Source organism: Corvus cornix, chromosome 4 (genome assembly GCF_000738735.6).
Source record: "Corvus cornix cornix isolate S_Up_H32 chromosome 4, ASM73873v5, whole genome shotgun sequence".
Lineage (NCBI taxonomy): Eukaryota > Metazoa > Chordata > Aves > Passeriformes > Corvidae > Corvus > Corvus cornix.
Window position 1 is genome coordinate 11,048,563 of NC_046334.1, and position 14,246 is coordinate 11,062,808.

Consider the following 14,246-nt stretch of genomic DNA (forward strand, 5'->3'; position numbering starts at 1 on the left):
AGAACTTAATTGTCTTCTAAAGTGACATTCTTAGAGATATCTGCCACCATTTATCAGGAACACCTTGCACTGCAGTTAAGACTGACTAAGCTGTATTTCACAGCTTGTATTCCAAGCTCTAAGCCACTCTTGCACAGCAATGGTGCTGCTATCAGCACATGTCCCAGTTTTCTATTAGTTAGCCATTTTCCAGTGTGATGTTCACTGCCACATTTTTGTTTTTTTACTATTTGCTGTCGGGCCAATTTCTGGTTTTGCTATTGAATAAATTAACATTTTAAACCGTGGCACTTTTGGCTGGGGTAGAGTTAATTTCCTTCCTGGGGCTGCTATGGGGCTGTGTTTTGGATTTGTGCTGAACACAGGGTTGATGATACAGAGATGTTTTTGTTATTGCTGAGCAGGGCTTACACAGAGCCAAGGCCTTTTCTGCTTTTCATGCTGCCACACTGGTGATGAAGTTGGGGTTGCCTGGGAGGGTGGGAGGAGACACAGCCAGGACAGGTGACCCCAACTGACCAAAGGGATATTCCAGACCATGTGACATCACACTCAGTATTTAAAGTAAAGGGAAAGAAGGATGAAAGGGGGCACATTTGGAGTGATGCTGTTTGTCTTCCCAAGTTACGTGTGATGGGACCCTGCTCTCCTGGAGATGCTTGAACACCTGCCTGCCCATGGGAAGCAGGGAATTCACTCCTTGTTTTGCTTTGCTTGTGTGTGTGGCTTTTGCTTTCCCTATGAATCTGTCTTTATCTCAACTCATGAGTTTTTAGGCTTTTACCCTTCTGATTCTCTCCCTGATCCCACTAGTGGGGGAGGGAGAGACTGGATGCCTGGGGCTCTGTGGCTGCCTGGAGTTAAATCACAATGTTAAAAGTCGTAATTGCAGCTTGAACTATATAACACTTGACTCAAGACTATCTTCCAGTTGAAAGAAACAGAAATAGCATAGAAGGAATGTTCTTTCCAACCAGAGGATAAGGCTCAATAATAGATACAACTACTTCACTTTCATTCTCACCATAACACTTCTGCTCCCCTAAACTGGTGAGCTCTAGTCACAGACCAGCCTTTTCCCTCAGCACCAGGAATTGACACCAGAATTTGAAGGAACACTGGAACCTCATACTCTAACCAAGCAAAAGGCCAGGATACCATGGCACACTCTGCCATAGTCTAAGCTGACCTACCAACTCATACACAATTCCTAGCTTTGTCTCATTTGTTCAAAATGTTTTACTCTAAGCCCAACTAGTCCATGTTTCTTACAAAAATGGGTACAACATATCAACTACTTTTTATGTTAATACCTAATTTCTGATAAAAGCTGTCTTCTAGCTACAGCATCCCTTGTTAGTACTGGATAACCAAGAACTGGAGCAGACTGGGCACCACAGGGATGCCAGAAGTTTGCAGAGCAGCAGCACCAGGATTCACCACGGCACATACAACCCAAACTTGTTGAGCTGTTCTCCCTGCCTTTAATACACTGGGAGAGCCTTCTCTGACCTACTGCTTCTGCAGTCAGGCAAGCTGTAGATTTAGTGTTTATGCAGCAGCTTCGTTGTGTTGCTCTAAGTATTCTGATGGAATTAAAACTTCCTGACTTTTTTTGTCGGTTACTGTATCACACCTACTGCTGAGAAACCCAATTACCACAGTTCCATTATGATGCTGCAAAATTAAAGATTAGTAATGAAGGCCCTCTGACAGGAGGGATCCAGAAGCTTGTGGAGTACTCAGGAGGTACCAGACCTGGCTGCACAGCCTTCCAAGCAAAAGCACAGTCTCTTTGCCTGACCAGCCACTTTCAGGCTGCTCCCGTTCTCTCCCACAGTTCCTCACATGCCACATGATATATCCCACACCAGCCTCCACCATCTGAATTTATGACACAACACCTGACTTCTACTGTAACAGAAGCTCCAACATCATTGTGTAAGAACTCATGAAGTGCTTTACACTTTACAACAGTTTTGATGTCATTTTTTCAGTAGGTTTAATACGTCACATAATGAGCTTCTTATCTGTCTAACACAAACATTTGCAAGTCTCAACCCTCAGCTCTAACACCTAGAACTCAGGAGCTGCAAGATGCTACAATGAAGGAGGTAAGTGCCACAGAACTTCCAGGTGTTAACAGCGTCTGACTAAGGTGGAAGAAAAGCCATAAAGAAATATTCTCAAGTTTTTTCTTTTTTTTTTTTTAGTAGTGAAAGTTCTATATAAAATAACATATAAAAAAGCTCTATAAAATAGCAGCCCCAACTGAACAGTACGATTCACAGAATAAGGAGACTGTATCTCCAAGCACATAAAGCACAAGACAGAGGTACTTCTAAAGCCATACTCACTTTCTGTGTAGCACACCTGCACATACAATAAGCCTTTAAAAATATTCACATTTTTCCAGAAGTTTCACACCATTGTATGCTGGTCAGTTGCATTCTTGTGTAGCTTTCTGTTCACCAGCTCCCAAACAGCTACTAAAGAATAGGGCACAGCAGACCTTGTCATCAAATAGGCAACTGCACAGTGGTCCTGATCAAGTGAGCAGCCTCATCCAAACAAACCTGGAGCAGATCAGCTCACCTGGCTGCTACCTATAGCAATGCCATTCTTAAAGAGGACCAGGCTCACACTTGGGAGCTTTCCTGATGTGATCAGCAAGGTAAGGAAAGCTACTAGTGCAAAACAGAAAGAAGTTGCCTTGACAACTGGCTCATGTTACACCAGAGATCCACTTGTGTAAAGTCTTGTTACAGTAGCCGGAACAGCACAATAATTCTTGTGAACCGTTGCATCCCCTGCCCTGTAGGTGGGATGGGAACAAAGCTGACAAGCCCTTCAAAGATAAATGTTTTGGAGCTGTGTCCTGTGTGTCTCTAGGGGTGTGTGTAAGCTTGCTGATAGGCTTAAATTCACCTTACCACCTAAAAGAGCTGCAAACTTAAAAAGGTCAGTAGTCCACTTAAGGATGTTAATTCTTACTGCTGAAGACTTCCATGACAGCTTATTCGGCTGCCAGGCATTACAATAAAGCACCCCACTCTGGCCTTGGCATCTTAAATTAAAACAAAGTAATAGTATCCAAAATGGTGATCATGGCTTCAAGTTAATATCAGTATTTAATAGATATGTTCTGTCACAGCAGAAAGACTATACTGCTTTTTCATACTGTTACCGGTAGATGTACTTATATTTGTCTGTGTAATAAAGCACAACCACCTCATTTTCCCTCTAGCATGACTTTAATAGTTAAAAATCAAATCTGTGCAGTGTACTTTATTTGTTCACATTACCTATTTGTGGTTAAAAACCACTTCATCTGACAGTTTAAAAGCATTCTTTTAAAATAAAATAATTAAACATAGCTTGTGCTAAAAAAATCTGCAAGTTACATGGATGCAGTATTATACAGGAGTATAAAAAAATCAACAGTATTCTACAGAAAATATTCTCAAAACAGCAAATAAAGATTAGGCATGTAGGCATGATCCTGAAACAAACAGATACGAATTAAAAAACAGCTAACAAAATTTAAAAAAAAATCCCAGATATCTGTATAAAAAAAGCAAGGATTCAAAGTGCAGGTGCTCCAGTTTTCATTTTAACATATTATTCAGTAAGTCAATACAGGATATTATTCATTTCATATAAAGTGACAGTGTTCTCAGTAAGATTTAAACATTCAGTTACATTATCTTGGAGATTTTTTTTTCATTACTGCTGCTTTACACTGTAGTAAATAAAGATGTATGCAATACAGGCTTTTATTTTCTTAATCTAACAAGGATATAATAAGTTGGTGGTAAAGGTTACTTTTAAGAACTAAGCTATATTTACTGTAGATCCAGCCTTAGAAGTAGATATATATAATTTTTTTTTAAGCTTTTAAAAACAGACTTCACATTTTGAAAAGAGACTCTACCAATCTGTTCTGGGACCTGCATACACTGTCTTTGGATAACACCAGTAAAGCTTCCAAGTCCATTGGTTAGGAATACAGCCCTGGGCTGTATCTCATGTTGGAGATTTTGGTGGCCGCAGCTGGGAAAGGGCTTTCTCTCTGCTAAACCCAGGGAAAGGCAAGTGGGCAGAAACCATCACGTTAATCCACATTTGCCTGATGTGGCAGCTAGGTTGGGATGGACTTCTCACTTTTACTTGAGCATACCGGTCCTCAGGCAGAGGAAGTTAGGAGCCAGGCAGGTGTCACTGAAGTGGTCTTTCATATATTCAAAAAAGTAAAATCAAAGCATACGTTCAAAGCCTCTTTGGAAAAAAATTGTATGAAATAAAACTAGGCATCAAGGATGTTGCCTGGAACTTATTTTCACCTGAGGTCCTTTTCAGGTTGACAGCGTCCCCTTAAATTTTAGGCTCTTCCCATTTTGTTAATTTTTTTTCCCAAGCATCAGATCTCTATATATGTCTATTTTAAAAATGCACATAAATATTGGCATTAAGTTTACATTTAGAAATTAAGAACTAATCTTTACCATTATACACTGACAGCAATATTAATAATACACACACTTCACTGACAAGCGTTATTTTTTTTCTGTATTTTGAATAAAATTTGCATTTGTGTCACATTTCCCACAGAAAGAGTGATTATACTTGAAGATAGTTAAGTTTGCACCCCAACATTTTCACATTAGTGAAAACAACTAGGTTTTGAAAATACCAGGGCCTCTGCCAGGTACTAATAAATAGAGAATAAAAAGAAAAAATAAAATAAAAAAACCAACTGCCTTTTATCCCGACATAGTAGAGATTTCATAGTCACTGGCCGAGGTTATTGGTTTACCCCTCATCCTTATGTTTTTAGCATTAGTAATCCTAGCCATCATGGACACAGGCTTGTCAAAGTACCTGACCAGCGCTGGCTCAGTCAGAAGGGAGGCTAAAAACTGTTCAAAGGTGATGGCCCAGTCCCTGTCAATGCTTGTACTCCTGCGGAGGGCAGGGGTGTGGTTGCTCCGCACCAGAACTGTGTCCTCCCCGATGTCCTCACAGTGCAGCTTCTCCTCATCATGTGAGCCTGCGCTCAGCACCGAGTAGGAGGACATGGAACTGTCATCTTTCGTGTCATCATCAGAAATGAGCATGGAAGAACAGGCTCCATTGTCCCTGGGAGAAGAGTCTTCCAGCTTAATGTCTTCCATCTGCATGCCCAGGGCGCTGTCAGTGCAAGCGGCCTCCTCCTCGCTGGCCATGAGGCTGCCCCGGAACGCCTTGTGCTGTTCCAGGGGGTACTGCTGGTGCTCCTTCTTCTGGAACAGCTCGCTCTGAATAGCTTTGCTGCAGTTGTTGCTGCTGTCTGTGTCGTTGGGGGGCTGCACGCTGAAGAGCTTCCCAACCTCCCCAATCTCCAGGAGCAAGCTCGTTACCGCAGCCGTAGCATGGTACAGGTCCTGCTCGTTGGGGTCTTCACTGAACATGTTGTACATTGTCTTGCACAGCTCAATGAACTGCCCCTAAACACAGGGGGAAGAAACAGGAAAAAATCATGCCGACATCTTCCAAATCAGTTTTAAAAGTCTAGGATTGAGGCATGACACAAGAGTTTATGTGACTAAAGAGAAATTCAAAATAACCCAGGTGCAGTCTAGGAAGCATTTTCTATGACTCAGCAGTCAGATATGTTGTGTTTCTCAAGGGTATTTAGAATAAATTATTGGATGCTTTGTCCAACAAATATAATTCTCTGCAGCCACAGGAGGGCAACAGAGGGTGAGCAGTGAGACACCTCGCACTCATTTTGGTGAATTTTCTTGCAGCAATGATGCTAAGTATAACTAAGGGTTTGCTAAAACTGATGAGAAGTAATGAAAAATGAAGACCTGCAGCACTCTTTAGCTGACTGAAGTAACTTAGCTGGATACAAGTCTTTTGAAATTCAAAACTGATGAACTAAATAGGAAGATTTGCTCAGGGCTACCTTAAGTAAGAATCATTGTTCTACAGGGAATAAACCTTCCCTATGTGCTCTGGAGGAAACAGCTATCTGAGTGGGTCCCCTCCTCCTTAGCAGCTGTGGATCTAAGGGAAATGAGGCTGGCATTACAAATTACAAAACATAAAATACTTCTTTCAGGTTATGTTTATTAGATATTAAGAGCTGGCTCGTGATATTCAGTGTCACATCCTTTTCTAGAGATCAAAATAATATGTTATCATACCTATATGTGAGTATCTCATTTTTGGGATGTTTTGGGAGCTGAATGCCAGTTACAGCATTTTGTAAACAGTAAACTTCTGCAATCAGCTAACTGCTGCTCCGGTAAAAAAGTCTCTGCTCAAAATAACACCTTTGCTCAGTGTTAATGCATTGAATATTTATATATATGTGAAGAAAGTTGAAAGTTAATGACAAGTAAGTGTCAGCAGAAGTACCTGATTCAGCTTTGGCAAGTCCTTTGTGGTTTTTGCTTTGGATTTATTCTCTTGGCTCCACATTCTCAGGTAATTTCGATTCTCTTGTGAGCTCTTCTTGCCTATTGCCAACAAATTACCCAGAGATGGAGGAAAAAGTCCATGAAGAAACCTTAAATTATTACTTTTATTCCTCACTTTCAAAAGCAGCATCTTTACATGAAATGAAAGATGTAACTCACACAGAGACACCAAGCATACCTTTGTCTGTTTTCAGACTCACTGTAACAAACCCATCATCTACTCCATGTTTGTTCCTGCTGTCTAGGCCAACAACTAGGAAGAGGAGGGGCAGGGGGAGAGAGAGATCAGTGTGGGTTTAGATACACACATTGTTTTCATGTGTACAGTGCAAAATAATGAAATGTTTACAAATATTTACAAACTGCAAAAAAAGCAGAGTAAAAATTATAGGAATAAATGATGATTTTTGCTTATTCTTATACCTGCTCACAAATTCAATTTAATTTATAATATCACTACTGAGGCTGGCACAATCTTAGGTTTAGTTCGTGTAGTACAATGATTAACCTGTGCTAATACAACACAACTCCTAGCATGATACATGTTTGGTGATTATACTATTGCATCTTCTTTTGCCTCTCAGGACTTAAAATTGCCATTTCTAGTCTATTAAGTCTTATCTGTACCTTCAAACAACTTTCCTCCCACTTGTAACATGAAGGATGGTTTATATTTTTCTTGAATCAGAAAGAAACTTCACATCAAGTATCTCAAGAAGGAGAAAACCATTTAAAGCAGCAGCAAATAGATGCTGGCTCTCATTAGGGCACATAAGATTTCAAACTGCTGAGCTACATTTTGATGTATCTTTTGCTCTCAGTTTTTTAGAATGTTTTAAGTTCTGATCCAAACACATCTTGAAAGCCAATCTATTTATTCTTATTCTCTACAAAATTATTTCTACAACACACTGATGGCATTATTCTGAAAGCACTTCAGCAATGCACAATTCAGTGGGATTCTTAGTATACACATGCCCACACCTCTAAAGATATCAACACATCTACAGATGCTTCTTAATTCTTTTTACAGAGAATACTTTGATAACAAAGTTTAATCCAGCTAAAAAGTAGCTCCCTAAAAAGACATGTTGATTGAAATGCATCACCTCATCTTCTCATACCCGAGACAAAAGAGGCCTACCATGTGTACAGTCTGGTGTGATGTCCTCAAAAAAGTACTGAGTAGCTTCAAAAGCAGAGTCTGGCTCTTCTTGCTCAGGGGATGGATCTAAGCAACACAGTAAAATTCTTTCATTAAAATTTCCACCCTTCAATTAAAAACTGAAAGGTATTTCCATTAATACATTTAGAATGTTGATTTCTAGAAGTAAAGGTATGAGGGTGTGATGGGCTAGGATTCATCTCTTCTTAACTCACAGGAGATAAACAACTGGACCTGAATTGTCTCCTTCCCAACATCCAATACTGTCTCATATGGAGTTGTTTGCTTTCAGAGGCTTGCTTACCCATCTTCCCATGTCTACTTCCAATACTTTCTTCTGTGCAGCTCAGTGTGTCCTAAGCAGGGTGTGAACTCTTTCCTAGCTGGAAACAGTCTGTCATCGTTTGGTATGAGCTTACCAGTCCCCAAATATGAGAAGCTGCATTCTTAAGAATAGATCTTTTCTGTAATAGTTCAATTTTTAAAAAAATTTAAGTATTTTTAAAAAGTATTGTAAGTATTTTTTCCCAGTTAAATTACTTAATCACTCAGGCTTACCTCCAAGCAAAGCCAGCTGGGAGCAATCAGGGATGCATGTTCAAAGCATAGAAAGGTGAATGTCCTCCCAAAGTTTTTAGATATGTTTACCAGAGCATGTAAATGTGCACAAGAATTAAACTACCCAAGCAGTTGCAACGTTCTTAAAGTGCAAGTTCAGAGAGGACCGTGGTAGGTTCTTTATGGCATGTGTGCGACAAGCCAGAGAGGACACAGTTCCAGTATAGCATTTTCAAAACTGTTTTGAGGCGTTTTCATCCCCTCTCCACCCTTAACTGCCTCTGTCACTTAGCTGAGTCCAGGTTTGTACAGCTCTCTGGAAAATACATCTATGAAACGATCTGGAGCTTCCCTCTGCAAACAGTTCTGCCAGCCCAGAGGGGAAACCAAGAAGCAAGCCTGGGGACAGAAATGAGGAGCCAGGACATGCAGGAACATTTCAAACTAGTTTAATTTTCAAACTCTTAAATAGAGTGCATTATGGCAACAACGAAGAACACTGGATTTATGCCTGGGGGATATCACTATCCCAGCTTAACAGGCAAGAGACATACAAATGTTTGTGGAGGAAGCAATTGAGGGCTGTGAGGGTGCTTTCAGACTTTCCAAATCTCTGTCTGGTTAGAGTAGAAGCTCTCTTATTTTACTGCTGCATAAACAGCTACAATAATTCCCACAAATTAAATTTTTAATTGGGAAAGCCAGTCATAACAACTCTGCTCCAAATTCCTGTTCTCAGCAAAACAAGAGCTATTTTAACATCATTTACTTACCAGGCAAAACATGCATTTTATACAGTAGCTTCAGCTTCTCTGTGAGATCTCCATGGCATGCTGCACCTAAACAACATTACATGCAGAACATTACTACTCAGCATTCCATGCCATTTTATTTATTATTGCTGCAATATTTTGGTTTAGAGGCTGCTATATGCACTCTGGGAAGTACTGTACCCCTCTACAGTACTTCCCCAGCTCGAGATCATATGGCTTGACTTCTAAGATCATACAGTAGAAATAGTAAAAGAGCACAGACAAATCTACCCTGAATTTTGTACTTCAATCTTGGGTCCTTTATTAAATGCCTATTTCGTAACACTCCATCTATGGTTATGGCATTATCACTCAGAAAGGCCTCCAGCTGGAACATAACATGACCTTTTTTGTGAGAACTTCTGACTTTCTGATCTGAGGATCCAATAACAACATCACATGTCTCAGAGCATTAAGATATTTACAAAAAAAAAAAAAAAAAAGAAAAAGAGAGAAATTCAAGTAAACAGCATTTATCATAGCTTAGCCATGGACTAAACTGATGTTCAGGCAATATTTTCTGGGGATTTTTTCCACATCAACCCCTATTCTTTTGTGGACTACACTACAATTAGCTGTATGAAATCCAAGAGGTCTGTTGAAGCCCCTCCTTCCAATTAATTAAATAGATAGTACATAATTTTAAAGTGATGAAATAACCAATAATCAGACTTTTTCATAAATCTCACTTCCTGTGACATGCCATTCATAAATAAATGAATTAACCTTCAATAATTAGATTGTGCAGAGATTTATTTTATGTTATAGGTGACTGTGTCAACTTGCCTATGCAAACTACAAAGTGTAGTGTGGCAAGTACTAACAATCACAGTCTCTTGTAAAGCTTAACACCCCAATAAATACAGATGTTAGGCCAAACATTAGCCGTTCTGCTTTCAACATGGTCCTTTTTAAGCACAAAACCTCCTTATGTTCCTATCTGGTGTATCATACCATGCAGATAATGCTTTCCTGTGGGGTATGCCCAGCCCCCACCCTGGAGGGACATCTGCTGAGATAAGGAGAGTGCCTAAACCTCCCAGCAGAACTCCCCTGGAAAGGGAGCTACTCTTCAGTTACAATGAGAAGAAGACAGACCCAGAATCCTCTGGGAGACCCTATGCAGATCCTTTGTAGCCCACTGGACCTTACCCTCTGATACCCATCCCCTGTATCCCTATAAAGCTAGCCCCCTGCCCCTGTGAGGGCAGAGAGATGCTCGTCCCTGGCTCCCCTTCGCCGAACTAATAAAGCTACCTCGTGTGGAACAGCTACACGGGACTCTCGTCTCTCTCCCTGGTCTGGCCTGGAGGCTGCCCTGCAGAGCTGAGCTGACAATCACTAAAGAGCTGACAGCTTCCTAGCCAGCAGCTGAGGGAAGACACCAGGCCTCGGGAAGACGATCTCTTTTGGGACCATCTCTCCGGACCAGTCACAGCTTCCTCGGTCAGAGCTACTGACCCCACACCAGCTGCCATACTTTCCCTTCTGGTAAAGGCAACATGAAGTAACCAAAGGACAGAATGGGCTGCACTTCTGCATCCTCCACCAACAGGGAACTGCAGGGAAACAGTCACCAAAACAGGATTCAGGGCACAGGGTGACATGTGTAGGCTTGCTCGTCTCTCTGTCCCCAGATATGAAGAGAACTGAAAAAGCTCCATAGCTACTGTTTGAGATCAATCTGTGTGTGCTTTCTGATGCGTACTTTTCCTTCCTCCTAATGCACCCCTTTTCCTTTTTGCTCAAAATTAGGAAGAGCATTACCAGCAGGTCAAGGGAGGTGATCCTGCCCCTGAAAGGCTTGGAGAAGTGGTGAGGTTAGCACTCTGCTTTTTGAATATCCTCCTGCATTCTGTGGTTGAAAAAAACCTGTTTGCAAAAAAAAAATACACTCAGGTACTCCTTGCAAGACACAGCTTTCATGGTGCTGACTTCGGCAGGAGGCTCTGACAAATGCTGCAGTCAGCAGCAGCCACTGGAGAAGTGGGAGAGCTGTGTGCTCTGAGAAGAGAGTATTGCAAAAACCCGACGGGAGGCAGGAGGCCACTTTGAATCGATGTAGAGATCTCTGTAGTTTACTTGGATGTGCAGTCAACAACTGTCATGCTATAATCCAGTGTGCTACAGGGGTGCAGGGGAGCTTTGTCATGAGTGAATAACCCAAAGAGCTCCTAACCAAGGCTGAAAACCTCTCCTGAGCAGCACAACTCACTGGGCAAACCACTCCTATATTTGGACTATATTATTGCAACAGGGCACAGAGTAAACATAAAGAATACACCAGTAGGAAGTTCTTAAGCTATTTGTTGTAGGGACAATGAAAAAGAAATGGAATTATTGAAAGTCCTGGGGCATGGTGAAATATGCTCAAACAGATCCATTGTTCTTTTGTTGACTGCGTTGTCCTTGCTACTACTCACATCCTTCTCAATGAATAAAGGGGTCAGCAGGCTTGACTTATATTTTTGGGGGAAAAAAGGTTTTCAAATTATACTACACTGGGCTTAGTTTCTGAAAAATGTGAGTTTGCAGAATGAGCATTTTTGATTGTTTTGCCCACTGAAGATTTTAATTCAGTCATGTTGGCTTATAGCCACATTTGTGCATTTTACATTCATTTCTGTTCACAGTGCTCAAGACTAGCCCTTGTTCTTATTACTCATTACTGATTCCAAAACATGCTGTCTCGGTCAATAACTGGTTGACTGTTACTAACAGCATCCTGTAAACAGGAAGATTAGTTAATTCCTGGGTCCTCAAAAAGCCATTGAGTGTTACCTGGCAAACAGTACCTCAAATACCAATCACTGCATCATGGGAAGCACTGGGATTTTTTGGGTGGTGTGAAGGGGAGGTGTGCAGACAGTTTTACTGTCACAGCTATTTTGCACTTAAAAGAGAACAGGTGCTGTACAGAGGTTTTAATGCAAGGCTGCATTTGGAGCCCTAATGCTTAAACATACTGTTACAAAGAGTTGCTGAAAGCCAGACTGGGAAACCTTTTCACTGTCAAAAAGGATCAAAATGTAGAGCTGGAGGAAATTCCAGGCTGCTGTGTATCAACATGGTAGATGGTGAGATGTTGGTCACTTACAGCGGACAACTCCTGCTATATTCAAAAAAGAAGTGGCTGGCTCCTACCTCATCTGTGCTTCTTCATGTTAATCCTGGGGCTCACCATGTTGACTTTCATGCCCTGAAATCTTGCTTCTTCAAGACTAAAAACGCTCAGCCTCCCTCTCTGACCTGCACCTCCACTTTCTCCTTTTCAGGGGACTTCCAAACTGCTTTCTGCAGTCTTGGTTACTGATCTCAGAAGCAACAGAGGTAGCAGCTCAGACTCTAACTGTGACTAGGAGTAATACACTGTTAAGCACACGTGTTGCAGTTAATTTTGTGTTGAAAGTTAGCAGTCAGTGAAATCCTCAAGTCCTAACAGATCTGTTCACATGTTGTCCTTTTCCAGCGATACACCACTGGCTAATGTAGATTCACCTACTAAGACCAGCCTAAACCCCAGAGGGAACCACTGTCACAGGCATGACAAAATAAGCTGAACAGAAACAAACTGGTTTGTCACGTTGTTCTGAAAGTGCTGTGGATCCTCCTTACTTAGCCCAGAGACGAATTCACGGAAGTTGATGAGCAGGTCTCCGTTTTCATCCAGAAGCCTGAACAAGCGGGCAGCCAATATATCTGAGTGAGTTCCACATGCCCAGGGGAAGAGGAGGGCAAACATGCCCTTGAACTGCTCAAAGTCAATGCGGTACTGCTCCAGGTAAGGCAGGCTGGGGTCGTGCCGTTCCGTGGCATTGCTGTTTCCTCCCCAGTAGCAGCTGGTCAGGTGTTCGGCCTGAACAGAAGGTAAACACCATGAGATTGTCAGCACCTCTATAAACAATTCATTGCTCTCCATGATAAAAAAAATTCCAAACAACTCTTCCCTGCATTCTTAAAACAATGCAAGATAACACATGCATTTCGATTCACCCAGCCCTTCCACTTCTGGAAGCGGTTTCTCCTCTAACCAGCATAAAAAAGCATCCCTCTATAAAAAAACAAAAAAGAAGGTAAAGCAAAACTTTTTCTGCTTCCCAGTCAGATGAAACATGAAATACCTGTTTTGGTCAGAGCTGTGACTTCACAGGCTTGTTGTGCTTAGTCACCCTCTGCACCCTCATCAAGCTGTCAAGTCAGAAGTCTCATGAAATCTTTATTTAATCTTTAATCATATGGAAATAGCTGTTTATTTGAAATATTTTTTGTTGCACTGTAGATTCTCAAAAATACTGAATACTGTACTATTCTTTCAGTCTTACTGAAGTCAGTGGAGGTTCTGGAGCTGATTTTGGCAGAATCTAATTCAAAATAATTCAGAAGCTTAGAGAAAAAGATCCCAGCCCTGCACAGCAATCAACTAGGGAGGACTGTCTGACTTGGTCTCACTTATTTCTGGAAGACTGAAAGAAGGCACTGCAGGATTTGGACAACTTGGACTTGTCGTTACAGATGGGAAATTAAAAGGAAGTAAATTCTTCATCATATTAAAAAAAAAATTCTGTTATAAAAAAACAGAGGAAGAAAGTAATTTGTTTTAAGACGTTGTGGATGAAGGTGAAGTTAACGCATTTAAATGCCCACCTTTAAATTTGTGGATCTAATGGCAATGCTGTACAACCAACTTACAAAGACACATCACTTTGTGACATTAAATTCCCATGTAATGCATTAAAGCATTAACAATGGCAGAAATAGGCTATTGCAATAAGAAAGTATTAACTGTCTGAGACAATAGAACAATTGTGATAAATTTCAAAACTTGGGTTAGGTAGAGAGAGACATATGTTTAGTTTCTAATGATTGATCAAAAGCCACTATCCACTTTTTCATTTAATAGTTTCATCAGTACATACTTTTTTTCTGTGGACAAATCATCTAGTGAATGAATCCTTTCCAGATGTTTAAAAACTGCTTAAGGTTTTTTTTTTTTTGTATATCAATAATACAGCAGCTAATTCAAGTTTGTATCAAGATACCCAATAATAACTGACAGACTTGACCTGGTGCTTAGACAAGACAGAGTCCCACATCAAAAATGAACATTTACACTTCCTGGAGGCACATGATCTTATCTTCACTTAGCTTTACCTTGAAAAGCGCATATAGTTCCTCCAGTTCATCAATAGTAAAAGAAGTCTCTGTCACAATAGTTCGTACCTTTTGAAACACACAACATTAACA

General features: G+C 40.8%; 1 protein-coding gene across 2 annotated transcripts in view; it reads right to left on the reverse strand.

Annotated features, from left to right (window-relative positions):
- Positions 1 to 3,232: 3,232 nt before the first annotated feature.
- TBC1D9 (TBC1 domain family member 9) overlaps positions 3,233 to 14,246 on the reverse strand; it is a 48,476-nt gene continuing 37,462 nt past the window's right edge. For both annotated transcript variants that reach the window (XM_039550927.1, XM_039550928.1), the window contains exons 15-21: positions 14,154 to 14,222; positions 12,618 to 12,858; positions 8,964 to 9,029; positions 7,612 to 7,698; positions 6,646 to 6,720; positions 6,406 to 6,506; positions 3,233 to 5,486 (exon numbers count right to left, since the gene is read on the reverse strand). In XM_039550927.1, the coding sequence (XP_039406861.1) occupies positions 4,764 to 5,486; positions 6,406 to 6,506; positions 6,646 to 6,720; positions 7,612 to 7,698; positions 8,964 to 9,029; positions 12,618 to 12,858; positions 14,154 to 14,222 (1,362 nt within the window). In that variant the 3' untranslated portion in view covers positions 3,233 to 4,763. The remainder of the gene's footprint in view (positions 5,487 to 6,405; positions 6,507 to 6,645; positions 6,721 to 7,611; positions 7,699 to 8,963; positions 9,030 to 12,617; positions 12,859 to 14,153; positions 14,223 to 14,246) is intronic.